The sequence below is a fragment of the Camelus ferus genome, chromosome 4, assembly GCF_009834535.1.
Source record: "Camelus ferus isolate YT-003-E chromosome 4, BCGSAC_Cfer_1.0, whole genome shotgun sequence".
NCBI lineage: Eukaryota > Metazoa > Chordata > Mammalia > Artiodactyla > Camelidae > Camelus > Camelus ferus.
Window position 1 is genome coordinate 62,651,591 of NC_045699.1, and position 27,271 is coordinate 62,678,861.

Consider the following 27,271-nt stretch of genomic DNA (forward strand, 5'->3'; position numbering starts at 1 on the left):
AAGGATTATCTGGGGATATGGTTAACACTCAGACCATACTCCCTCTTTTAGGTACATTTTTAAAAAATCCTTTTGTGGTAAATGAAAACACAGATACAGAAAATCATATAGATCAAGTTCATGGCTGAGTTAATTATTATAAGGTGAATACCACCCAGACCAAGAACTAGAACTTTGCAAGGCACCCCGAAAGCCCCTTTCATGTCCCAGCAGAGCCCCCTCCCTTGTAGCACATATAACTGCTATCCTGACTTTTAGAGTGACCATATCTTTCCTTTTTATCATTTTATCACCCAAATATGCGTCACTAGCCCTAGAATTTAGCCTTTCCTGTTTTATGAAAGTCATGTCTTTTAAGTCTCTTTTAATCTATCGATTCCTCTTCCATCCCCTTCATTTCTCTCCAGTGTATCTGTTGAAGAACCCAAACCATCTGAGCTGCCCTTTCCCACGGTCTGGACCTTGCTGATTGCATACGATGCTCTTGTTGCAGTTCAGCATGTCCCTCTGTCTTTGGTTCTTCCCGCAAACCGGCAGCTGTATCCAGAGGATGGTTCAGGCTCAGATTTAGTCCCTTTGTCAAGATCATAGGAGACACATGTCTGGTTGTCTCTCTTTTTGTGATCTCAGCAGCTCTTGGTGCTTCATGCCTGTTTATTCAGTAGGGCTGCAAACTGGTAGATAGTCTATCATTTTTCCCCCACCAATGCCTGGAATACTTTTATTAAGAGACACGACACCCTCTTCTATTATTTGGATGCCCAAATACTTTTTGTCCTTAAAGTCCAATCAGGTTGATTAGAATGTTTTGGTCTCCATCACTCTGGCTCTTTATTCTTAGGTACACAGTATACTTTCAATATGAGGTTTCAACCTTTAAAAAAAAATGTTTTCAGCAATGTTCTCTTAAATTACAGTTTTTAGCATTTGTTTTGTTCCCTTGCTTTGCTTTTCATCTCTGGGGGCTCCTGTTACCTGTGTGTTTGGTCTCCTTTGTCTGCCTTGAATATTTGTCACTTTCTCTCAAATCATGTTTCTTTCATTTTCTTTTTTGCTTAAATGTTATTTTTTCTTTCTCAGCATCTGTTTCTCTTAAGGCATAATCTTGTTGTGGCTAGTTCTTATCTCGCTTCTAGTTTTGTCTTCGTTTCTAAAATAATTTCTCTCCTCTGGAGTCTTCATTTTGTTTTTGAGGTTTTCTAGTTCTGATTTATGCAGCACCTCTTAGCCTCCTTTTGCTTTTAATAACTTCGTGTGGAATTTGGCCTTGATACTTTTCTATTGTCTATTTTTAGGTGAAATTATTTTCCTGACTTTCTGGAATGAGGCTACATTCAGGGAAGATTTTCAACCTTTACAACGCCCCCTTTTCTGTTGTTTTGGCGTGGAGTTTAAAAATAAAGCAGCTTGCTTTCTGGGATTTCCTGCCTCTGTCCTTACCCTTTCTTGGGTCTCGTCCATCTCTTTCTTTCCTTGTTCTCAAATTCTGGTAGTGCCTTACATGTTCCTGCACTGACTATAAAGACCCCCACGAGTAATACAGCCTTTCTGACTCTGTCTCTCTCTCTCATCTCTGTCTGGCTTAATTTGATTTTAGTCCCAGTTTTCCCTAGTCTGGGGCCCTGTCCTAGAAGACAGCAGGTCGGTCTCATGAGCTCATAGGGGCTACCCTGCTCCAGCCCTTTCAGGTGTTGTTACCATAGGCACTTGCACTCACCCCCTGTTGGAGAGGACAAACTCTCTCCCAGCTTCAGCTGACGTTTTCAGGTCGCCTGCCCAACTCTCCAGTGATCACCATTGCCCATTTTGGCTTCTCCTGTTCTCAGGTCCGTGATATACTTAGCCCTGTTCCTTCCTTCCTCCCCTCCTTTTCCTCTCATACAAATGCCGTTCCTGTGGCAGTTTTTGGTTTGCCTGTCTCGCTTGTATTTTGGGGCTCAGGGGGTTACCTTGTTACCCACTTTTGTTACAAGTATCACCTGGTTTTTTTGGTTTTGCTATTTAGGTGCTTTTTTTATGTGGAGCTTCTAAAAGATTAAAAAACGATGCTGCTACCACCACCAACTTGCTCCTTTTGTGTTGAATTTCAGGTGTTTAAAATGGTTTTGTCTTCCAGTTCTGGTAGTGTCCCACATGGACCTATACTGACCGTAAAGACCTTCATGAGTAATAATAGTCCAGCCAACCACGTGTATCCTGGAGCCCTCTAGCAAAGTCTGCCCACATCACAGGCGGCCTGCATCTAGAATCCTCTTAGCTTGGGAACTTGATGGAGGGCTCCTTCCTCTGTGAAACCTTCTTTGTGCTTCCTTCATTACAACTCTTGGATTGCACATGTGTGCGCTGCCCCAGAGAACTGGGAGCTCCTAAAGGCAGGGTCCATACACAATTACCTCTGCATCCCCAGGCCACAGCACAATGCCCGGTACAGAGCGGGGACCTAACATTTCCTGTAGAAGGCATTTGAGCTAAATAATGCCTGCAGCTATATTACATTCTAAATTGATTTTTTTCTTAAAAATTATATATGCTTATTGTAAAAGGCTTAGAAAATACAAAAAAAAAAGCATATAGAAAATATTTACCTATAATCTTACCTCCAAGAGAGAACCAGTATTATCCTTTTGGTATATTTCATTTTGTTCTTGTGCATGTTTAAATCATTTAATTTGAATCATGTGTATGCCACTGTTAATCCTGTTTTCCAATGTATACTTTTTGCATTTCCATGAACTATTCTTTGTAACATTATTTAATAGCTCTGTGTTATTCCAGTATATATGGTAAGATAAATTTTAGTACAAAATTAAAGGCATTTATTTCTAAAATAATGGGGACAAGTTTACGTGGAGTGCCTGCTGGTGTCTTGATATGAAATGACCTTTGATCACTGAACATAAAGTAGAAGGCAACTCCGGTTTTAGAACACATTCAGAGTGGCTTTAAGTATAGAAAAGCCCTTAGTATAATTAGTGTATTCAAAGGGAACAGAATTCTGCTTAACTCACAGCCAGATGCTATTTCCTAGGATTCCACTAGGTGGAAGAATAGGCGAGAGAATATCAGCGGTTCTCAGCCTTGGTGGGCATGTGAACCACCTGCCCGGCGCCATACTCGGAGTTTCTGATTCAGTTAGCCCTGGGGTACAGTACAATAATTTGCATTTTTACCAAGTTCCCAGGTGATGCGAATATGCTTGAAGGAAACCACACTTTGGGAATATTGGATTATGGGAATCAACGTAGACCAATCCAAGGCCCGTCCACCACACTTCCATCCAGCCCCTCCTTCAGAGTTCCCATTTGCCCGGCTCTAGGCCACATGGGCACAGAGAAGAGTAAGACCCATTCCCGTTCTCGAGACATAGTCTTGTGGGGGAGGAAAAAAGAGCCGAAAAAAATAACGCTTAGCTTTGTCAGCTTAGGCTGACATCCCGCCTTCGTGGTGTTTTTTGTTTGTTTGTTTTTCTGATTCCTGCTCATACACAGCTCAACCTTTGTGCCCTTAAAGCTTGAATGATTAACTAGCTCAAGAACTGCCTTACATGGCTCAATCTGCTGAACCAACAAACTCAGGAAGGTCTGCGCTCCTGTGAAACTCACAGATGGGAAAATCACCTCTCCGAACTCAAAGAGCTAAGAGGCACCCCTGACAAGCCCCGCCCTGCTCTGCATTAATGAGTCAAAACAAAACATCAGCAGGACTATGGTCTTGGACTCTGCCCTTGGGAGCCTTCTGAATTAGTTCTTCATTTTAAATTTCAACACATTAATTATTTTTGGCGGGGGTGGGGGGTGGGCTTTTGATTCATGATTGCTCATATTTTCCTTTGAATATGATTGATCACCTGCGGTACATCTTCACTTAGGGAAAGACAAGTTCTACCCATGCAGTGCTGTTGACTTGGCTCTCTTCCAAAGGACTGGGACTACACCCACTCTGACGGGCAATGCACAGTTTGTGACATGTCACATTAATTGCTGGGATGTAAACACTGATTGCTGGTAGGTTTGCTTGACACCAGCTCTTCTTAAGGAATGAAAACAAAATTTTCTGTGCATGCCCGGGGTTGAATTATTACTTCTAAATCAGTGATGCCTAGATTAGTGAAATTTTATTTCTGACCATAATTCATCTCAAACAATGTTTCCCAAGTTTTGGAAAATGTAGTAAAAATAAATGGGAAAAAGGAATTCAGAAGAAACACAAATAAGCACACATAAAAATATCCGTCTTCAGATGTTAAAATACCAATTAAATCAACCTTGAGATACCATCTTTATACCCATTAAACTGGCCAACTGCTTAAAATAACCACTCAGTACTGATGACGTTGTGTTCAAACAAGAACACTCGATCCAGCAAGGCGACATAAAAAAATCCCCTTTAGCCCATTTGGAAAGCTACATGACAAGTACAAAGCAAAAGCCATGAAGCGTTCCTTCCTGGACACAGGGGAGGTTTCTGGGAGCCAGAAATACTCTCTCTTGATTCGGGTAGTGGTTAGACAGGTGTTCACTCTATAACTGTGACTGTTTCATGCTCTCTTCCTGTCGGTAACAAAAAAAAAGTTGAGAAAAAAATTTTCCTTTGTTTTTTACCAATAAGTCATCTACCTACTGGGAACTTGTTCTAAGGAAATAATGCACAAAGAAGCTCTCAGCAGCATTATCTAAAAAGCGAAACTGGAAACTACCGAATTATCCACCAAAACAGGAATGATTTAGCATATTATATGTAATAAAGGAATATTACAAAGCATTATGGTAATTGCAAAGGCTTAAAACACATTTCTGACAGCACAATAGAAAGCAATTTGTAATCACTGTATCTAGACATACATGCCTAAGGACCAGAGTATTAAAAATTGTTATGATAAAGGAGCTCTGGGTAATTTTCCCTGTAAGTTTGTATTACTGTTAGATTATCTTCACCACAAAGAGAACAGAACATGCAGTTAAAATAAGAAGGACAGGAACATTCCACTGGAAAGGACTACCCATGTCTAATCACACAGTGATCATCAAATATTCTGCCCAAGTGTACTCGGAACACTTCAGATGTTTACAGAATATGGCAGAACAGGGAAGTCTAAGGGAGGAAGAGCTGTAATAATGCTCTGAAATTCTCGAAAGTTATTTTTCCTCCATAGCATGTAGCCTCTAAGATAATCCATGGAATTTATTAAAATATCAAGAATGGACTGAGCATCATGTAAGAAGAACTCAATCTTATGATGTTGCTGGAGAGACAAAGCATTCACCTAAATTTTGGAAAGTGTACAGATTAAGGGTGAACGTTAATGGTTTGCCAACTGTAAAAGGTACTACATGAGGAATTGCCAAATGAATTGCACAACTACCTACCCTGGGCTTGAGTAAGGCTGAATGGGGGATGGTGGTCAGCAGAGGCTTTAAAGACAGTGAGAGGTACAGTGGGGTCCTATAGGTTGGCGAGAGGACAGATGGAAAGAACACAGTGTCTCCATGAGGGGAAGACCCAAGATGCAAGGGCAGGAAAACAAAGAGTGAGAATTTTTTGAAGAGATGAGTTGGGACTCATTCATGTTAATAGATCCAGACACCTCCTATTGATAAGAGTCATTAACGTTGGTGAACAGAGGAGCCATGCACTCAAAGGAGGGGCTGCAAGAGATGGATGTCCTGGAAGCCGGGTCCACTGATGGCTGAGAGGTGCACACCAGCGGTGGAGGGGGTGGGCAGCCGTCCAGGTCTGGATGAAGAGACTGAAGTGGGGAGAGAATGGGAAGAGAAACAAGGAAAGGTAGGAAGAATCCAGGTCTGTGGGAGCCAAACATCACAGCCCCAGCCTCATCCTCACCACCTACTCCTCCTTCTAGGCAACTAGTTACTTTTCCAAGCCTCAACTTTCTCATCTGCAAAACAGGAAGGATAATCTGCCCTATAATGGCGCTGGCGGCGAGCAAGGTCCAGGACCATGCTTGATGACGAGGAGTCCTACGGACTTAAACTAAGAAGGACAAACCAACCTGGGGATGTGATGAACAGAGGAGGGAAAAAGAGAAGCAGTCAGTCCCAAAGTCTGAACCCTGCGTAATGGTACGTCCCCCACCTCCATTTGCATCTATTCATGAAGGTCGCCAAAATCCTTCCCTGCATTTTACTTTTAAACTTGTTTCCCCTCTTGGATCTCATTCAGAAACCACTGCTGGACTTACATTCTAAAACATGCACGAACAGCGAGAGGACAGAGCCACTTTAGATCACTCACGGGGCAGAGTCTCATTTCTCAAAACCCATCCTCAGACACTCGCTTTTCAAAAGTCCCCTCTGAACTGGTTTGGGGGGAAAAAAGCAAGAAAATAGTCTTAACTACAGAAAGTATTTTTAAGGAAATGCAGCTTTATTTTTTTTTCAAGTACAAACAATAACTTGGGCTTGGCTAACCAAATGTTGCCTAATCAAGGGAACCCGCTTCAATGCAGATATAAGTGATTTGTAGTTAGCACAGTCACTCGTGGGTGTAAGAATGCTTCTATGGTGCATGAAAATAACTTCTCGTCTTACAGACATCTTGTCCCACAATCACGCCACTGTCTGCTCATACATAAGCCGCCCCTTCTCCCCCCGCCCACCCCCACAGACAGTTCAAATATAAACTTCACCTCATTCCCCCTAGATCACAACACACATCAGACGAGTGAAACATGAGTTCCACGTTGCCACAGATGTCGGCTTGATGAGACCAGCCTTATTCAACCCGAGCATCCTCATCAAGAGGACTAAGTCCAAATTAGTGAAACATGTCTGTTTACAGTGTGAGTACAGGGACATCAAACAATCGTGAGCTTTTATCGTCTGAATTAATAATTTGCCAGGTTTAAATATGCAAAGACACATTTTTATTTGAGCACATTCATGAAGCGTAGAAGCAGCTGGATTCTTTTAAGCTGCAATAAAGTAGGTTGACCTGGTCAAGACTGCAGTACCAGCTGTGAGCAACTAAACCACTCTGGGGCGGACTGCAAACGCTCTGAAGCCACTTGACAGCAAAACACCTTTCTACACTGAGCATGGCCTTTCAGCCTGATTATGCTGATGGCAGTGGTACAAAGACCACCCAGTAATCCGTCTGCGGATTCATCCTGAAAAAAATTCACTTCCCTAGAGCAGGCACGGGGAGATGGCAGGTCAGCATTTCCGTTCAGAGTGCTAACCTGGTCTCTTCATCAGACACTCTGTCTGAGGACTGCAGAATTCTCAAGTGTCTCGGTTGTCTTAAATAGCTTGGCAAGCACCAGCAAAACAGGTAGGAAGGCTATGTCAAGGGGACAGACCTCAGGGGCCTCTCCTCATCCTGACAACTCTATGGCCCTAAAGGCAAAGGTGAGTGTGCCCCAGCCCAGGCTGCATCCTGGGGCAGCAATCCGACTGCACACTTCCCTACAGAGGACGGCAAGCGGCCCAGACACCAAGGCCCGACACAGGCCCAGACGAGGAGGCGAGGAGAGCTACAAGAGTGACAGTGGGAAGATTTACCTCTGGGCTCCCAAGAAGCCAGGACACATGGTCACAGCTTCAAGGAGCTGGCTGGGTTTGGCCAAAGCCAGGCTCCACTCTCCAGAGCTACTTCTTTTTGATGGAAATGCCTCACCTAACAGAAACAATGTCTTGTCTAAAACAATACTGTTTCCAAAAGTATTTCTTTTCTCCCTAAGATGTTTCACAAATGCAGAGCAGTAACCATCCTCTTGACAGCAAACACTAGAATGACTATATAATCCTCATTCACATTTTACTAAGTGTTTTCAATGGCCAGATTAATTTTCAACTATGAAAAGTGAAGTGCATGCCTTAAAATTTAATAGCAATATTCCCCCGTTTCCACTTAAAAGCTACTCAAATAAGTGTACCTTCCTGTGGAACTTCTTCAAAGTCTAGCCCCTCCACTGAAGGAAGTCTTTCCTCCTACCTCTCTGATAGGTCTAAAAGGTCAAGTTAGAATCAGTTCTGACAACACTTATTACTGCAAATAATGGAGCTGGAGGAAGCCAGCTTCCTCTGGAATGCCAACAGTCTGCTAAAACCTCACATTCACTCAGCTGTCCTGGACCCCGACCTTCCCCGAAGCCTGAAGTTGTTACGGTTCCCTTCATAAATCTAGGAGAGAAGCCCCGCTTCCACCACACCAGGGCCACTCAAAAACTCCATTGCTCATCCCAGATGGAGTCTACTTGTTCAAGACTTAAGAATTTTCAGAAATGAGAATATTCACGAAAAAGAAGAGGCGAAGATAAGTCCCTTGCCTCTGACCTAAGGACACAAAAGTTAGTGTGTGGGGAAGACAGGCCCCCTAACTCCCTGAAAGGGGACTGAGTTACCCATCCCCCCCACCCACTGCTCTTGCTGCCTCCCTGCCTCGCCTTATTTTTTTTAAGGGTTATTTTCCATTTTTATAAGAGCTGGAGATACTATGAATAAACCTAGCATTGAAAATGCAATTAAATAAAACGCTCAGGTGAAACGAAGGCCTCTGAGGAGGAACTGGAGTCCAGACTCCAACCACTGCCTCCAGCACTGCTGTCAACGCCAGCTGCGCCGCCCTGACCGGAAACCTGGGCGTTCACCACAGGGGAACGCAAGTGGGAGATGCCTACACAAGTCTCAGGTTTGTTTTCAAAAAGCTTTCCCCACCAACCACTATAATTACAATCACTCGCTCTTTGAAGCCCCTGGATACATCTGAAGGTAAGGTGGGAAGTAGGGATGGTCCTAAGATCAGTGACCTCATTTTGTTCTGGCTGGATGAAAAGGGGCAAGTCATTTACCCTCATCATTGCTCAAAGCCTCCTGAGGCTCCTGCAAAATAGATTCCTGCTTCAAATCTGGTTCCATTTCTTGGAGGACCAAGCAGAGCTCACACACAGGATTCAACGTGAGACGGACCTGGGGGACAGAGAAAGATACTGTTCTTTTACCGAATCCCCTAGAGTCTCAACATGGATATTAAGTAAACCTGTCCTTGGAAACAACCATCATTTCCCTAGAACCCTAACTTCCCAGCATTCAGAGGTCCGTAGTCAGGCTCTAGGCTGACAGGATTCTGGGGGAGCTGTGTCCCCAACTGTAGTTTGAATCATTCCTAGCTCTGCTGGCAACTCTTTTCCTACCTGAAAAATGGATATGCTTCATATCAGAGTTAACGAGAAGAATGAAGAACTCTTATTTCTAGGCAGAAGCTCTCAACTCAGGCTCCAGTTCTCAAGTTCATCTTCAAACTACTTTCCTGTTGATCTGTGAATGAAATATGCCCCCCTCACTCCCCTGTAACGCAGTGGGAAAGAGCTGAATTTTTCCTACTGCTTGCTCCCTCTCCTTTCTCCCTAATGTTTGTGACAATTACGTTAAAACACTTCCACTGCCAAATCGCAGCATTATGTAACTTTACAGGAATGAGAGGGTGGAGAATGCAAAGTGGCAGCCCACGGACATGCTTTGTTTAGCCCACTGCATTTTAAATTATCTTCAATTAGTTTCAACATTTTTAAAATTAGGGAGTTACAATTCTGGATTTCTACGTCCCCCTGAAAAACCAAAACACCTGCCAACACTGGGCTTGTCTCTGCCTCACATTCAGGGCTGAGTAACCACCCCCTAGACAGGCTCCCCCTGGTGTGGCTCAATCCGACCTAGCACTGCAATCGCTTCCGTTACCTGCGTGGCTCCTCTGGGTATGTGGATTTGTGAATCTTAATCTAGGGCAATTCCCTCATTTTCAACAGAAAGTTTAACCTGCCTGAGACTACGCATCAAGTTAGAGGCAAAGGAGGAGGAAAAGTCAGGGTCGGGGACCTTCCTTTCTAATGTGGCACACTGCCTTCTGGAGAAGCACAACGCCCATCAGCACTTCTTCCACCAACCACTTATGTTTTTAAAGTGGAATGTGTGAACATTTTCTACATTCCCTTTTATCCAATCTTTTCCGGGTATTTGATTTCCTCATAGATGACAGCTTTGTATCAGTGATTTCATTTATGCATTGTCTCCAAACCCAAAGAAACAATGAATCAGCAATCAGACAGAAACAAATTATCAACGTTTGCACACCTCAGCAGACACAAGGCCAGAAAGAATCTTCGATCACTTGGCCTAACAACTAGCTATGCAGACAGGGAAACGGGGCCCAGAGAAGCGCGTGCCTGGGGTGCAGGGTTCCTGGGAACAGAGCCAGTCTTCAACCTTCCAACTCAGCGCTCTTTCTACCGTACCATGGCACCTCTGCGCAGTCACCTAGGTTGTGCGGGACCCAGCACCGGCTCACTCCACACAGAAACAAAAACTACAGAACTCTCACACCTCAGACATGGCCAGCCTTGACTCTGCCAAGAACTAGGGTTTAAAATGTATTACAAACCATCAATTTATGGAACTGGAATGGCGCTGGAAGACAGATTTTCTTCAGAACTAGTATTTGGAGGAGAGTTTACAAATGTCACAGGACTTGGTGGTCTTTGTAACACTGGCTGTTATAAAAGCTAAGCCCCATGTGAGAAAAGTTGCTGAAACAACATCATAGCACCTTTGCTGCAACTTCAAAAGAAAAAAAGGCAATGGTAAAAAGCTTTAATAATGGACTGAATGTGTTTTCATAGGCAACCAATTAGCAGATTAATGAGCCATTTAAATTTCTTTACTTAAAACCAATACTCAGGAAAGATGAACCCCGAATGCACCCTCTTATACTGACCAACATAACTAAGTACGAATGAAGTCCATGGTGTTCCCCATCAGCATGCTGCGGTGTGTGTCACTAAACAAGCCCTCCCCACCCCGAGCCCCGCCCCCTGGCAAACGTAGATAAATGATTGTGCACTGCGTGATGATACCGTTAGGTGAGAACTTTGGTTCATGCAGTCGGCTGCCACAGAGGTTGCACTCAAAACCCGCAGCCCCGGCACCCAAAGTCAGTCAGCGGTGGCAGCTCGTGGCATCAGCCGTGCTCCTTCCACAACACCAGGTGAATACTGTGGTCAGGCATGCTGGTGGCAAAGACCAAGCCCGTGTCATTGTGCCCGTCCAGTCCGTTCAGCCAGGACGCTTCGCCTGCCAGGAAGCTGGAGCCTCTCTTGGATTTCCTATACTCTGGCAGAGGCCAGCGGCTAATCAGGCTCTCTGTCCGCAAGTCCATGATATACAGGTAGCGGTTGTCAAACAGCAGGGCAAAGACATCTCCAAAGCCAAGCAAGGCCAAGTTTGCTATCTCGGGAGTCTTGATGACCCTACAAGGATGAGAGTTAAGACACATGAAGGCAACTGTGCTTCTGTCTGTGCTGCTGAAATCTTTCCTGGAGATGTTTAAAACCATTACAAAATTCAAGCAAATTTAGAATTGCATTAAATTTTTTTTTAAAAAGGAAAATATGAGCACAAAAGACTTATCCTACTTTAGAAATAAGGCAGGGGAGAAGAAGCCTTCGTAATACTATGGTAACATATGCATGTAAGGAGATGAACATTTATAAAAGCACAAAATGCCCATCTAAGCTGGAAAGGATCTTACAGATTATCTCATTTCTAAGATGTGAAAACCGAGGTCCAGCCAAGGTAAATACTTTGGGCTAAGGATTCACAACTCGCTAGTTACCAAGTAGGACTAGAGCAGAATACTCAACAAGGTGAAAGATTTATTCACCAAATCCTAGAATACAGCCGTCCCTTGGTGTCCGAGGGGGACTAGTTCCTGGATCCCCCTCACATACTGAAGTCCTCGGGTGCTCAAGTCCCTTACATAGAAGGTTGCAGCGCAGTCAGCCCTCCACATCCACAGACGCAGAAGCCATGGACGTGGGGGACCGACTGTGCTGGCCTAGGGGCACCTTCCCTGAGCCCAGGGCAGAGACTGAAAGCCAAGTGACAAAGTACTCCTCTATTCGGCAGGGAGCAAACACACAGGCTCCTCTCTAAGAACAACAGAGGCTGAACTATACAAAGTTCCCCAGATAATTCAGAAACATTTATTAATAATAGATTCATCGTAAATTAGGGAAAACTGGGAGAGTTGAGAAGACAGCCTTAACCTTCTCAGGTTGGTAGTTCCTAAAACATCGACGGCAAAGGCACAAGGTGGGAGAGACCTAACTAAACAGCAACACACACACACACACACACACACAGAACCCTCAAAACCTCAGTCTCTGTTATCCGCACGTTCAGTAACTCGAAAAGGTGATATCCTCTCTGGAGGCACTAGGAAAAGACCTACAAGACAAGGGAGATGCACATTTTGCTCTGCGATAGTACATCTGAGCCTGAGGCCAGTATAGCCTGCATCTTGACAAGGACACTACCAGCTAGTGCATGTCCAAGAGCTCAACCAGCAGGGACAGGGCCTGGTAACCAGGACAAGGAAGGAACAGCTGAAGAATATTAGCTTGGGGTTGGGGGGCAAAAAAAGAATTGGCAGGGAAGCTGTACACGGTCCTCACATTTAAATATTGAAGGATGTGTGGGAGGCCAGGCATTAGGGGCTCTAGCAGAGAGAGAAGTAAGGTCAAAGGGAAAGACTTACACGGAAGCAGATTTCAGTTTGGTGGCAGGAAGGGAGGGGATTTGGCAGTGAAGAGGAAGACCTGTTCCTCACACTCAGCCAGGTCCAAAACCAAACTTAGTAGCCAAACCTGTTTCTCTTCTTTATATCCTTGCTCACTCACTCACCCAGCTGCTCAAGTTAGGAACCATGGCAACCATCCAACTCACAAACCGTAAATCCAATCACCAAGATCTACTGCCTTTATCTAAATTGTCCTTTAGTTTACTCACTACTACCGGAACTGCCACAACTCTGATCAAAGACGTCACTTTTGCCTGCACTACTGCCAGCAGTTTCCAGCTGGTCTCCCCACAGCTGCTTGTGCTTCCTTTCAACGAGCTAACCTCACACTAAAGTCTAATCCTATTTCCACCTCATTTAAACAGTGAAACCCATAGACGGCTCTCCACTGCACTCACATGTCCTGCCACCCCGGCCTTCCCTCAGTCACCCAAATGCACTGGCTCTTTCAGTCTCAGGGCCTTCCAGCAGCCCTCTCAGCCCTCTCAGTCTGCAACGCTCCTCTCTGCACACCCACCCCCAGCATTTGGTTAAATGCATCTGCTCATCCTTTAGAGCTCAGCTCGAATCTCTTCCTCAAAGAAGCTTTCCCTTACTCCTCAAACTAGGCAGGGTCTCAAGGTACTTCACGCTATGTTGCTCTTATCCCAACCATTAAACTATCTGCATGTAGTCAGCTGTTTATGATGTCAGCCTTCCCTCCCGATGGTTAGTGACTTCCACAAGTTTGGTAAGTATTTCTGCTGGTTCCCAACGTACATCACAATGCCTAACACATACAGGTCAGATAAATAAGTATCTGCTAACGGACAGAGCCGTGGTGCAATGAGCATGGCGAACACAAACTCCTACAAGAGAGATCCAAAGGAAACTGGGAAAAGCAGCAAGAAAGTCCCACATCATCAGTGCAAGCAGAAAATGACCAGAAAGTTAGAAAACTGAGAGGTGAGGGGACAGGACTTAAGCCTGGGGAAGACCAACTGACTCCAAAGACTTGCGCACAAATGTGCTGCAGAACAGAACGCAGGTCTTGACAGGCTCACAGCACCTCTACGCTGATTACTTCAGAACTGTGAACAGACATCCCTACTGTGCAGTCTGGCCCCCGAGCCCACAAACCCCTGCCTGCTGTACTGAGACAAGATGCGCTCAGGAGACTGCATCATGCCTTCGCTTTACTGAGCAACGTGCTCTCTGTGCTTTGCTTCCTTCAATTAGCATCAAAGCTTATGTAACAGTACGTGGTCCAAGCAACTGAGGCCACAGGATCTGTACTAGGATTTCAAAAAGAGGTTAGTTTATTTGTGTTTGAGGGGGGGAAAAGCAAGAGATAAAGAGATGAAATAGCCCCTTTTCAAAGAAAAATCTGAACTAGCAGCAAAAAATCTTGCAGGTTTATTGGTGACAGTTAGTTTATCCAAATACCAAAACCTAACAGGACCTTCATCTGGGACACTGGCCTCCATCTGCCATCCTGGGTAGGAAGCACCCAGGAGGAAGGCACATGCAGGGTCAAAGCAAACCCCTGGAGACTCTAATAAAAAAGACTATGACACCTCTCTTTCCCCTTGCCTTTGCACCACTCTCTCCCAAATGTTAACTCAAAACAAGCAAAACTAAACTGTTAAAGATCTGATTTTCCCACACTGATGACAGTTGTATCTGCAGGGAGCTGGCTCCAGGACCCCTCAGATGCCAAAACACACAGATGTTCAGGTCCCTCATGTAACACAGTGCAGTATCAACACAGAACATGCACATGTCTTCCCACACGCCTCAAATCATCTCTAGATCACTTACATCTAACACAGTGTCAATGCCACAGTAACAGTTGTAAGCACAACATAAATGCTATGCAAACAGCTGCTGGTGCACAGCAAACTTAAGGTTTGCTTTTTGGAATTTTCTGGAAATTAAAAATATACGCATGTTCTATCCTCAGTTGGTGTGACGCCCGCAGCCTGCAGTACTTGAATTCCTTACTTTGCAAAGAATCAAGTTTTTTCAGAAGTTCCCTCTTTCTGGCTTGCTGCTCCCTTGAGCATGAACCTGCTGGATGGCCCAGCCGTGGAGGGATGGATGGACGCAGGGATGCTGGACTAGGGTGAGCTGTGGGACACTGTACTCTCTCAGCTTCTGCTTCCCCATCCATAAAATGAAGAGCTTGGCCTAATGTTTTCTAGGATCCGTTCCAGCCTTTTCTTCTCAGAGTGTAATTATCAATTTCTAGAAATTATTCTGACAGCTTGGAAATCTAACTGGTTAGAAGTGTAGGTCTGACTCCAGGAAGACATGAATGGGGTTGTAATTTAATGACCAGAGAGATGCGGCCCACCAAAGTCCTGTCGGCTAGCACGATCAGATCCCACACAAGTTGACCTCAAACAAAAATGTTCAGTTTTCTGTCCCCAGGCCAGCACTTCTTGAACCATGCGATGGAGCACTAATTGAAAGCTGTTAATAGGTGTTCCTCAAAACAAGGGCTCTATGCACAATAAGTGTGAGGTACAGTAGGTTAAACAAATTAAAACAGGTTTCTTTATGTAGAGCTTCTCAGACCCATTAGTAATAAAGACCTGTCAGGTCCTGAACTAGGTAGGTCCTCATACAGACATTTCATTTAATCTTTACTTTATAGGTGAGAAACTGAGGCACAGAGAGGTTAAGAAACTTTCATAAAATCACACAGCTCATAAGAAATGGAACTAGGTCTTAAACCAAGGTTTATTTTATCATTAAAATAAGTTCTCTTAATCACCATATGGCACTGGCTTCCATCAGCCTCCAATATGCTAACAGATACTGCCCGTCACCAAGAAGGCTTTATGGTATGCAGTGAATCACAAAACTATCTGCCATAGACCTCTAAAAGTATTTCTTTGGAGAGAAACCCTGCAAGTTGTAATGTTCTCTAAGTACCTCTGTCTTACTACTAGTTAACAGAAGGCCACTCGATCCCTCAATGCAGAATTTCAACCAGCAAACAGAACTTAAAATATGAGAACTAGAGGAGATCTGAAAGATCTTTTCAGCCAAACATTTCATCTTCCAGAAAAGCTAGAAGGGGTATTTAGAAATTCTGAAAAGGAAAGTGATTCAGAGTAAGAAGAGGTATTAGAACCTAGACCTTCTAGACAGCAGCGTATAACTCTTTCTAAGTTAATTACTGCCTTTGAAAGATTTTTTTGAGTGTGAGATTTTCAGCACAAAACCCTATTTATAATTGAAGGAGTAAACACATCCCGAAAGCAAGTTATTAACAGGTTTATCCAAATATTCAGTCTTGTCTTTATTATTAAACTGCAACTGACTGTTAAAAGTCCAAGGAAGCATTACCTGAGAATATCGTAACTGGCGAAGTCCCACTGGTAAAGACCCAGTGCTGAACTACAGACGATGTATTTGCCATCAAAATGAAGTCTTGGCTGCAGGCAGATACTTCTATCCTCAGAAACAGACAATGTCTTTAAGCACTTGCAGTTGATTTCTCTCCCAATGGGCCAAATCTACAAGTAAGAGAAAATTGGGAAAGATGACAGATCACATCACCACAGAAAAGCTTGTCCTTAAACAATGTGGCTTTGTGTTTGCTGAAGTCAGACACAAAGTGAAGTAAACTGGAAAGACCACAGGTTTTACAGCTGAGGCTTGTGTTCAAATGCTGATTCTCCATGCATGTGTTGAGTAATCTTGGGTAAAACAGTTAACCTCTATGAACCTCAGTTCCTGCAAAGAAGTGAGTTAATGCCTACATGGAACGGTTTAAAAGGTACAATGAAAATGCATGTAAGCATGCTCTGTAAACTTTTTGCAAATTGCTTTTCTTATTATATAAATGTATGTTTGTGTTTTTATTCTTTAGCTCTAAGAATTGAAGAGGGTAGGAGATACGTGTCTTAAGGAAACAGCAAAAATGCACTAAAGATAAAGTTCTGTGGATTTTTCCCCCTTCATTCACAAACCAGAGTTAGAAACTGCCTGGAACGCAGGGATAATGAACCTTTCTCTTGCCAATGGGTTTAAGACGGTTGGGACTAAAGACATCCCTGCCTCCTGTGAAATACCCGTCCAGTGTCATACCCTTTCTTGAGGCAAATTAATGGAGGAAAAAACCCTCACCTTGATCTCATATTTGTCCGCACTTAAGAGAATGTAGTCTCCAGGGCTGTGCAAGAGAGATTTGACTTTGCACTTCTGTAAAACCACCTAGAAATAATAAATATCCATATTATAGAAAGATCCTTTTAATGCTGTTCCTATACTGCTTTTTAAAAAATTAATCTACAAAAAATGAGCTTGAAATGATATGGTATGTGAGAACAGTTAAGCTATAACTCTATGACCAGGTTAACCTCTACCAAGAGTTTTACTATTACCAGACTAAATTATCAGCAGGATCTAAGTGCCTGATGTTGGCAGCACTTAGTTTCAGTCTGGAAGCAAACATTAGGACTGCTTTTTAAAAATTATAAAATGTGACTTCATAAAAAATGTGAGGAACAGGAAAGAAAAAAGTCCATACACATAGTAGATACAAACCACCTGTTTTCATAAGCATGTGCGTTATAAAGGAAAAAGCACTAGAGCTGGGACCAGAATCTGCCATATGCTGACTTTGCAACCTTGGGTTAGACCATCTAACCTCTGTTCCTCAGTCTCCTCATCTTTAAAATAGGGGATGAGGCACCTATTATCTCAGATGACTTCAGTGCAAATGAAATAGAACAATGAAAACTACAATGTATTAAGAGCTCACATCCCATCAGTATGCGGAATCATCTGCGGACACTAGGTTTCAGTTATTTTAGCACTAAGTCAGCATAAAGTGAGAGGGGAGGCCAGGCTCGCTCATTCAGAAGCCTGGGTTGCAGGTTCAAATGAAACCGACAGACCTGCTACTAAGCGCCAGGCACCTTGCGGGGGCGCTGTCCCCTCATCTCATTTAATATCAGAGAACATTTAGCCGATGATGAAACTCAGGCCATGAAGGGCGGAGTACGCTAAGACATCACAGTGTCCTGGCCACAAGTCCACTGCTTTTAACATAACACTGAATTGTCTCCTATAACTTTTCTATTTAAAATTGAATGTGTCTGGTACGGAATTATTTTTTTCCAAGTTTTTGTTTTTATTGTCGTAAAATACACAAAACATAAATGTAAAATCTCAACCATTTTTAAGTGTTCAGTGGTGGTGTTGATCTTCTCAAAAATCACCCACTCATCTAAAACCCCCTAGTCATCTGCTTCTTTCTTCTTTGTTCCCCATCAGTAAGTTCAGTGGCTTTACCTTAAAGACACATCCTTCATGTGCACCCTTCTCTTTCTTTATTGCCACCCAAGTCCAAGCCGTTGGGTATCTTTTGCTTAGACTAGCACAAAAGCCTAACTGGCCACCTTGTATCCACTTGTGCCTCATTCTAATCCATTCTTCACTCAGCAGTTATTTTCTTAAAATATGAATCACACCAGATCCTTGCTCAGAACTCATCGATTACTTCCTACTACACTCATGAGAGCCCAAATCCTCAACGTGGTCTGGTAACCCATAGGTAATGGCCACCTCTCCCATACCTCCCCCAGCTACAGCACACCTCCACTAGCCTTCCAGGGCATCAGCTCATCAAATGTCTAGGTTCTTTCCCACCCCAGGAACTGTGCACATACTGTACCCTCTGAAATACCCCACTAATCTTTACACAACTACCTCCAATTTATTCTTCACATTTGGTCCCTTCTCAAAAAGCTTTCCCTGAATCAAATTAAACACCTTCCTAGACTTTCTCATAGAATGCTACACTTTTCTTCCATAGCACTTAACACAATTTGTGATTATATATTTATTTGCAAAATTATTAATAACTGTTTCTCCTACTAGACTAACATTCAAATCAGGCCTGGGTCTCTTTTGCTCACTCCTGTATCCTTAGCCCCTCACAGAACAGCATGATAAGCTCAAGTGTCTCTGCATACCATTTCTGTTAACACTGCATCTGATGCTCACAGCAATCTTTTTTGAGAACTAAAAAATATCACAATACTCTTCTAAAGATCCTGTATATTTTTCTTTGTTCTACTTCCTGCAATATTGTTTTCCCTTCCTCCCTCCCTCTTCTCTTTCTAAACAATTTAAACGAAAAAAAAAAAAAAAAACAACACAAAAAACACTGTTCACCCATTTTTTTCCCACTCCCCACATCCCACCCCCTGCCTCTGGCAACCAACAATCTGTTCTCTGTATCCATGAGTTTTTTCTTTTTTTTTCAGATTCCACATATTAGATCATATCGTATTTGCCATTGTCTGACTTATTCCACCCCTTGAGGTCCATTCATGTTGTCACAAATGGCAGGATTTCATTCTTTTTTTTACAGTTAAGTAATGTATGTGTGTGTGTGTATTGTAATATATGGATGGAAATATATACATATGCATTCACCCATGGATGAACACTTAGGTTGTTTCCATATCTTGGCTATTGCAAATTGTAAATAATGCTGCGATGAACATGGGGTGCATGTATCTTTTCAAGTCAGTGTTTTCATTTTCTTCTGATAAACACCCAGAAGTGGAAATGCTGGATCACGTGGTAGTTCTGTTTTTCAATTTTTAGGAATCTCCAAACTGTATTCTATAGTGGCTACACCAATTTACATTCCCCAAAAGGGCACAAGGGTTCCCTTTTCTCTACAACTTCACCAGCACTTGTTATTTCTTATCTTTCTGATAACAGCCATTCTAACTGACATAAGGTGCTATCTCACTGTGCACCTGCATTTCCCTGATGATTAATGACGGTGATCACTTTTTCATTTACTTGTTAGCCACCTAGTATGTCTTCTTTGGAAAAGTGTCTATTCAGATCTTCTGCCCATTTCTTAATCAGATTTTTTTTTTTTTTTTGCTATTGAGTTGTATGAGCTACGAATTTTGGATATTAGTCCCTTATCTATAATTTCTAAGTATTTTATCCCATTCAGTGGGTTGCCCTTTCATTTTGTTGAGTTTCTTTTGCTGTGCAGAATCTCTTTAGTATGATGTAGTCCCACTTATTTATTTTTGCTTCTGCTTTTGGTGTCAGAGTCAAAAAAATCATTGCCAAAACCTACATCAAGGAGCCTACTGCCTATGTTTTCTTCTAGGAGTTACATGGTTCCAGATGTTAAGTTCAAGTCTTTAATCCATTTTGAGTTAATTTTTGTGAATGGTGTAAGACGCTGGTTGAGTTTCATTCTCTTGCATGTAGCTGTTAGTTTTCCCAACGTTGTTCATGGAAGAAATTGTCTTTTCCCCATTGTAGATTCTTGGCTTTTACCGTAAATTGACCGTATATGAGTGGGTTTATTTCTGGGCTCTGAATTCTATTCCAGTGATCTGTGTGTCTGTTCTGCCAACACCATACTGTTAATTACTATAGCTTTATCATATAGTTTGAAAGCATGATGCCCCCAGCTTTGTTCTTTCTCAAGATAGCTATGGCTTTTTGAGGTTTTCTGTGGCTTCATACAAATTTTAGGATTATTTGTCTTTATTTCCTTGAAAAATGCCATTGGAATTTTGACAGGGATTGCACTGAATCTGTAGATTACTTTGGGTACTACGGACATGTTAACAATATTGATTCTTCCACTCTACGAGCATGAAGTATCTTTCCATTTATTTGTGTCTTCTTCAATTTCTTTCATTAATGTCTTGCAGTTCTCAATATATAGGTCTTTCTCCTCCCAGTTAAATTAATTCCTAGGTATTTTATTCTTTTTGATGCAACTGTAAATGGGACTGTTTTCTTTATTTCTCTTTCTCATAATTCATTATTAGTGTACTGAAATGCAACAGATTTTTGTGCACTGATTTTGTATCTTGCAACTTTACTGAATTTATTAGTTCTAACAGTTTTTTTTGATGGTGTCACAGGGTTTTCTATATATAATACCATGTCATCTGCAAATATGACAGTTTTACTTCTTCCTTTCCAATCTGGATACCTGCTCTTTTTTTTTTTTTTTCCTGCTCTGGCTAGGACTTCCAATATTATGTTGAATAAAAGTGGTTAGAAAACATTACAATGTTCTTTAAAGATCTCATACATTTTTTTGTTCCACTTCTTGCAAGCATTTTCTTTTTCAAAATGAAAAATGCTTTTCTGATTTAAAAAGAAATTTGCTTATCCTAAAGTATAAAAAGTACCCACAATTCCACAAAAATAATTATCTTCAACACAATACATTCAGAAACTGTTAACATACTATCCATAGCTTTCTGTATGTAACCTGTTTTATTTGCTCCCTCTACCCACCTCATATATTATGGGCATCTTTCCATGCCCGTAAGTCATTCATTCAACTATTTACCAAGTGTCTTTTACATGCTGGTCACTGTTGTACACCAACATGCTTTGTGGTTGCATCAATTCCATCTTATGACTCATCTACCACTCATGAGGCAGCGTCAACCATTCTCCATCCCACCCCTCAGCAGGACTGACATCAAGTTTTCTTCTGTAAGTCTTCCTACCTTGGTGACCCATTCTGTGTGCCCGGTGAGTGTGTTCAGGCACGTTCCAGCAGACAAAGCCCATACTTTCACAGTGAAGTCTGCAGAGCCACTCACCAAGATGTCCAGTTCATCATTGTAGTCGACACTAAACACTAGTATATATAACACACACAAAGTTAAAATATGCCTTTCCCTGCAGGTCTTTTTTTTAACAGAGTTCAATAACGCTCATTCTCCCTAGCTGCCCAACTGTATACTTTCTCAACCAGAACTACTGTAAGAGTGATGCTTAATCAGCTAACAATTTTCTGATAAAAAGCATGTCTACTTCAAAATTTTTGCTATTATTATAGGTTATTATTCTAAGGATGAAAAGTCCCTGGAATAATACAATCTCTTACACTTGTACTAGCTTCAGAGTGAGAAGCAAAGCCAGTATAGGAGACAATGGCATTTCTTCTCAGGACTGCCTGCCTGATACTACACATAACTTATCTAAGCTTATGCAGGGAAAACAGAACATCGGTGGACCTACTCAGATTCGTACTTTTTATTGCAGTAAGATAAAATGTCAAGAATATAAGCCGTAAAACAATACCATTACTCAAGAAAAGCCAGTGTAATGAGGAAAAAAAAAAAAAACAAAACCAAAGGTCAGACTAAGCCATTCTCTCAAACTATCTGACTTTCTTCACAGCTGTACCCCCACTACCTAAAACCGTGCCTGAGTATAGCAAGTACTGAAATATTTGCTTTTAAATGCCTGTCAAGCTCTAAAGGAACACTGGGGACCCAGAGATGAAGACACTGGTCTTTTCTTTAAGGAACTCAGTCTAAGTGAGGGGTGGAGGAGGAAGTCCAAAAATAAATAAATAAATGTTTACCTCTTGCTAGGGAAACACCAAGGAGAATGACTAACTCTGCCCAGGGGTATCAGGGAAGACTTCAGGGAAGAGGCGATATTGGAGATGGGCCCTGAAGGATGAGTAGAGTTTATCAAGAAAAGAAAGAGAATACTGTAGGTAGAGGGAACAGCAAAGGCATGGAGTTAGGAAAAGCCACAGCAATGTCCAGGGAACAGCAAAGAAGAAATCTTTTAGAACAGGGCTCTCAAAGTTTATCAGGCGTAAAATCACCTGGAAGGCAACGTATATCCCTTGACACTGTGGAGTATTACATTCAGATTGATGTATAAGTTCCATGCTAAATCATACATCTTCAAATATTAATTTTTGTAGTAAATAAGTGATAGCAGAGCAGACTGAAGAAAAATGTATAGGATGACAAACAAAATGGGGGAAATTTTTGTTTTTGTAATAAAACAGCTGTGTTTTAAAGAATTACTGAGCACCAGGTACGGTGTAAGGAACTCAGGACCTATGGGTGAACAAGATAGGCAAGTTCCCTGTCCTTCTGGAGCTTAAAGGTTGGTGGGGAAACCAGGTGATCATGCTTACTTGTATGATGAGTGTTACACAGGCTATTGGGACACCTACAGCAGAGGGAGTCAACCTGTTTAGGGAGTCCAGGAAGGCTGCTCACAAATGTGATGCTTAAGAGCATAGACTGTGACTGTCAGGGGCTAAGGCGGGGGGGGGGGGAAGGGGGGAAAGGAAGAAGGGAGCTGCTGCACAAGAGGCTGGGAACTAGATCAACATGATTTCTGCACAAAGCTCCAAGATACAAGGCAGCAGAGGGAGAAGCTCAGGTCTCAGCCCTATGTTCAAATGAGCAGGTTTTGCAAACTAAGGCTGCTGAAAAACTGTTAGGGAATATTCAGGTACCTTTTTCCATCTTGCGGCTTTTTTCGTCAGTAGCTCGTTTTAATTAAATGTCAACCAAGCTCCAATTTGATGTGATCTGTGTAGATCACACAAGTCATTTGTAGAACAGTAATTCTACAAATAAAGTGGACTAAATTTACAGGTGCAGCATTTAGTCAGTTTGGAGTTACGGAATCTGATAAAAACAAAGGACCAACCATTCAACAGGATATAAAGGGAAAACAGGGGGAAAGGAGAAGGGCTCGTCCCAGCGTAAGGCTACACAGAAGAGTTTAAACACAGGCCAAGGAAAAGTGAAAGTAGGGAGGAATGCCAAATAATTTGAATAAAGGGATTAACTATAGTGACTGAGAAAGAACTGGCTGGGGAAGGACAGCTTAAATTAAAAAACAACAGAAACAAAAACAAAAAGCGATCCCATTCTTGGCTCCTGGCTTTAAGGAATGAGGTTAAAATAACTGTTGAAACCCTTGAAAAAAGGCAACCCACCCGCCCCCGTGTGCCCCCGGAAGTGCTGGGTCCTGGCTCCGGAACTCCATTCCCAGCAGGCCACAGTGTTGTCAAAGGAGCCTGTCACAAGCTTCTGCTCATCAAACTTCACTGCCGCACAAGTGTGGGTCTGGATGCCATAAACACACTGCCCTGTGCTCACATCCCATAGTTTCGCAGACAAGTCATCTGACCCTTCAAGAGAAAAACAGGGAGGTTAGTAGGAAAACAAGCACTAAAGAAAGGAAATCCCCAAACCATGGTACTTCTCAAGGAGAACCGTAACAGTCACCTCCTCTAGCACTCCCACTTTACGGCTGGGAAAACCAAAGCATGGAGAGATTAACACAACTTGCTCAGGGTCACCAAAGTGGTGTTAACATTCCCGGGACTGAATCCATGCCTTTTGCTTAGTTCTTTCCCGGCTATCGAGGGGTATTAGATTAAAGCATCCCTTGGTGCTTCCACTTGTAAATTTTCCCAAATCTTTGGCTATCATCAGCTCTCTGATTTGAGCTTAAAATGACAGGTATTACCTATGACTGCATGGGTACACGTGCATGCCGGTCCATTACCCAACAACTTTGAACAAATAAAAAATGTGAATAGTAAAGCTGTCTGTTGTAACACATTCTACTCTTAAGGCAAGTCACAGATAAGCCTCCAATCACTGGTTAACTTCCACAAAGGCTAAATGCTAATTTATTGAGCCATCTGAAATGTGTGAAGGAACTTCAAAGAAAACTAGACATAAAATTATTCCCAGTCCTAACAACTCAACAAAGAGCTTGTTTGTTAAAGAGCCTGTAAAGCTTCTTAAGATTCGATAGGAAATAAGTAGGTTTTATTTCTGCCTCTGATGAAAATACTACACTGATTACAGTGACAATTCAGGACGTTGCCTTAATCACGTTTAAAATCCTGATGATTAACTCATTTGTCATAATTTACCTTTATAAAATAATAAGAATTGACCCTAAAAAGCCATTTTGAAGATAAAATAGTGTAATAAGAACGTGGTATCCTGGAAAGGCACCAACGGATCAGTTTTCAAAAAGCTTAAATGACTACAGTCAGCCACAATCCCACATTTAAGGGCTGATCAAGAGCCACTATTTCAGACAATGGAAAAATTACTATCACTTATGAAAAAGGTAGAGCAAGAATTTCAACCTGGGAAAACCCTGTGAGAGCATACTGAAATGAAGACTATATCTGTTGTCACTTTACTATTTAGGGACTCAGTTTCTCTTTATAAAATGAAAGGTGGGACTTGGCTGGTGGTTCTCAAGGGCATGAGGCATCAGAATCATCAGGGGAGCTGTAGCAACACACACGGAGGGCCCTGCCTTCAGGGATGCTAATTTAGACCATCTGAGGTAGGATCCAAAGATCTTAAAAGCTTGCCAGGAGATTCTAATGTATTAGGCACTAATTTTGAGAACCAATAATCTAGAACAACACTGTCTGATAGAAATATAATACAAGCCACATAAGCAATTTAAATTTTTCTAATATCTACTTTAAAAAGTACAAAAAAGAAAATAATTTAATATATTTAACTCAGTATGCCAAAAATATTATGATTTAACATGTTATCAATATAAAAATTTGTTAATGAAATAGTTTACATTCTAAGTCTTCAAAATTTGCTAAGTATTTCATATTTTGCATCTCAGTTGGAACCAGCCGTATCTCAAATGCTCAAAAGGCACGTGGTAAGTGGCAACTATGCTGAACAGCACAGGCCTAGATAATCTTTGGAAGGTCCTCTCAGCTTTTTGGTCCAGTCCGCATTTTGTGGCTGTAATTCTAGCAAGCTAAAGCAGGAAAAGAAATCATCTTGGGTCCTGTCTGAGCCTGCTGCTGATTTATCGTCAGTGTTCGACCAGGGTCTCCTTCATTCATTCAACCCATATTTAGAGAATGTCTCTGTGAGGCAGGGCTCCTGCTCTTATGATGCTTAGTCTACCTAGGAAGACAAAAAGGCTAAACAAGCAGTAATAATTCAGTACAGTGAGGGGTGGGCAGACAAAAGCCCAGGACAAACACAAGGTGGGCATAAAAAGAGAAACTGCCTCAGATGAAGCTCCACTGAGCTCACAGTTGTGCTCAACAACTAGGTGATCCACAAACATGCCTTCGGAGATGGCATGACTGGCGCCACAACTATACTCTTACTTGTTTTTAAGCCAGGCTTTGGTGTAGGACTGTTTGAAGAAGGAATTTCATGGCTTAAAACAAGAATAAACTTTTGAGTATTAACCAGATGAAATTTAAAGGATGAATAAATCAATCAGCACTCCACTCTCCCCCCAGCTGAAAAAGACAGTATACGCCAGAGCTCAGCCAAACTTTTTCTGTAAAAGACTAGATAGTAAATCTATTAGGCTTTTTGAGCCATACAGACTCTGTGGTAGTTACCCTGCTTTGCAGGACCCGGCTCCTGCAGCTGGCAGTTTGCCAACCTCTGTAACATACCTACTGAAAGTACCTATTAAGTATCTCCAGGGAGTACATAAATATATGTGAACAGGTATTGGGGTCGATTCATAAAGAACTACTTGGAACCATTCTAAAAACTGCCTAGGAATTATTTAAATGCTTGTCAAAATGCACTGCGTAAAACATGGACACTGATTACGAAAGCGGTTCAGCGTGGCTGGGAACCAGCAGCAGGGTCAGGTGGGAGAACTGGGTCAGGAGGGTGTTTAACTGTGCCCAGGTCTGCATTTCTGAAAGATCACTGTGGCTGTACCATGGAGAATGGTCTGAAGCAGGACAAAACTGGAGACAGGAAGGCTACTTAAAAACTAGAAGGGAGGATAAACAAAATGTGGTATATACATACAATGGATTAGTATTGGGCCTCCAGAAGGAAGGAAATTCTGACATACGCTACAAGACGGAGGAACCTCGGAGAAATTACGCTAAGTGAAGTCAGTCAGTTACAAAAGAACAAATACTCTAAGATTCCACCCATGAGGTACTTAGATTAGCCAAATTCAGAGACAGAAAGTAGAGTGGTGGTTGCCAGGGGCTGGGTGGAGGAGGGAACAGGGTGTCAGTGCTTAATGAGTACAGTTTCAGTTTGGGAAGATGCCAACAGTTCTGGAGGTAGATGGTGGTGATGTTTGCACAACAATGTGAATGTAATTAATGGCACTGAACAGTACACTTAAAATTGTTAAAATGCTAAATCTTATATATATTTTACCACAATTTTTTTTTTTAAAAGGAGGGAGGATTATTTAACCTAATTATTTAAACTAGTGTATTCAGGAAAACATTAGGCCATTCAGTTTTATACCCTAAAAATACATCAGAAAACAATCAGGTTGAGTCGCATTCCATTTTATAGGGGTGTAAGTCTACTGCTAACTGCCAAGCCCTTAGGAGCCACTATTCTCTGCTCCTCTCTGGCTTTATGTCAGCTTTCTCTATGGACTCCCATTCGCTGTGCTGACCAACACATGTTTTCAAAGAGGTCATCGATGATGCAGCCTAGAGAGGAAAGTGAAAGGGGACTAAATAAATGCAGACTATTTTTCACTACATGAAAGGAGGGGAGAAGCCCCCTCAATTCAGAAAATGGTGAAAACAATATTTGATAAAAATTACAGAGATAGGTATGTAACAAAAGTAAGCAGAAAAATGAGCTGTAACCCAAAGAGTAAGCTATCTTTCCAAGTTTAAATATTTAACTGGTAGAATCAGATCTCAGCTCTCAAACCACCTCTCTAAGGCATCTGACTCTGCCTACCAAGTGAATTTACCAGTGCCTCTCAAAGACAGGTAATCTTCATGCTCCTTCTTGAAACTCTCTTCATCACCGTTCTGTTTCTTTATCTCTATCTTTCCTCTGTGTATACTCTCAAAGGATCCACCTTATGCTCTATTCTTTTTCCTCTC

General features: G+C 42.2%; 1 protein-coding gene and 1 long non-coding RNA gene across 2 annotated transcripts in view; one reads left to right on the top strand and one right to left on the bottom strand.

The window, feature by feature from the left end:
* Window positions 1-475: 475 nt before the first annotated feature.
* Window positions 476-14,139, top strand: LOC116663244. Its single transcript, XR_004319450.1, has 4 exons — window positions 476-486; window positions 5,724-5,725; window positions 13,858-13,862; window positions 13,905-14,139. It is a non-coding gene; the product is annotated as an uncharacterized LOC116663244 (long non-coding RNA).
* Window positions 6,364-27,271, bottom strand: part of FBXW2 (F-box and WD repeat domain containing 2) — a 31,018-nt gene continuing 10,110 nt past the window's right edge. The window contains exons 4-8 of the mRNA XM_032478316.1: window positions 23,360-23,554; window positions 21,105-21,238; window positions 16,711-16,797; window positions 15,928-16,097; window positions 6,364-11,260 (exon numbers count right to left, since the gene is read on the bottom strand). Of these exons, the coding sequence (XP_032334207.1) occupies window positions 10,972-11,260; window positions 15,928-16,097; window positions 16,711-16,797; window positions 21,105-21,238; window positions 23,360-23,554 (875 nt within the window). The 3' untranslated portion in view covers window positions 6,364-10,971. The remainder of the gene's footprint in view (window positions 11,261-15,927; window positions 16,098-16,710; window positions 16,798-21,104; window positions 21,239-23,359; window positions 23,555-27,271) is intronic.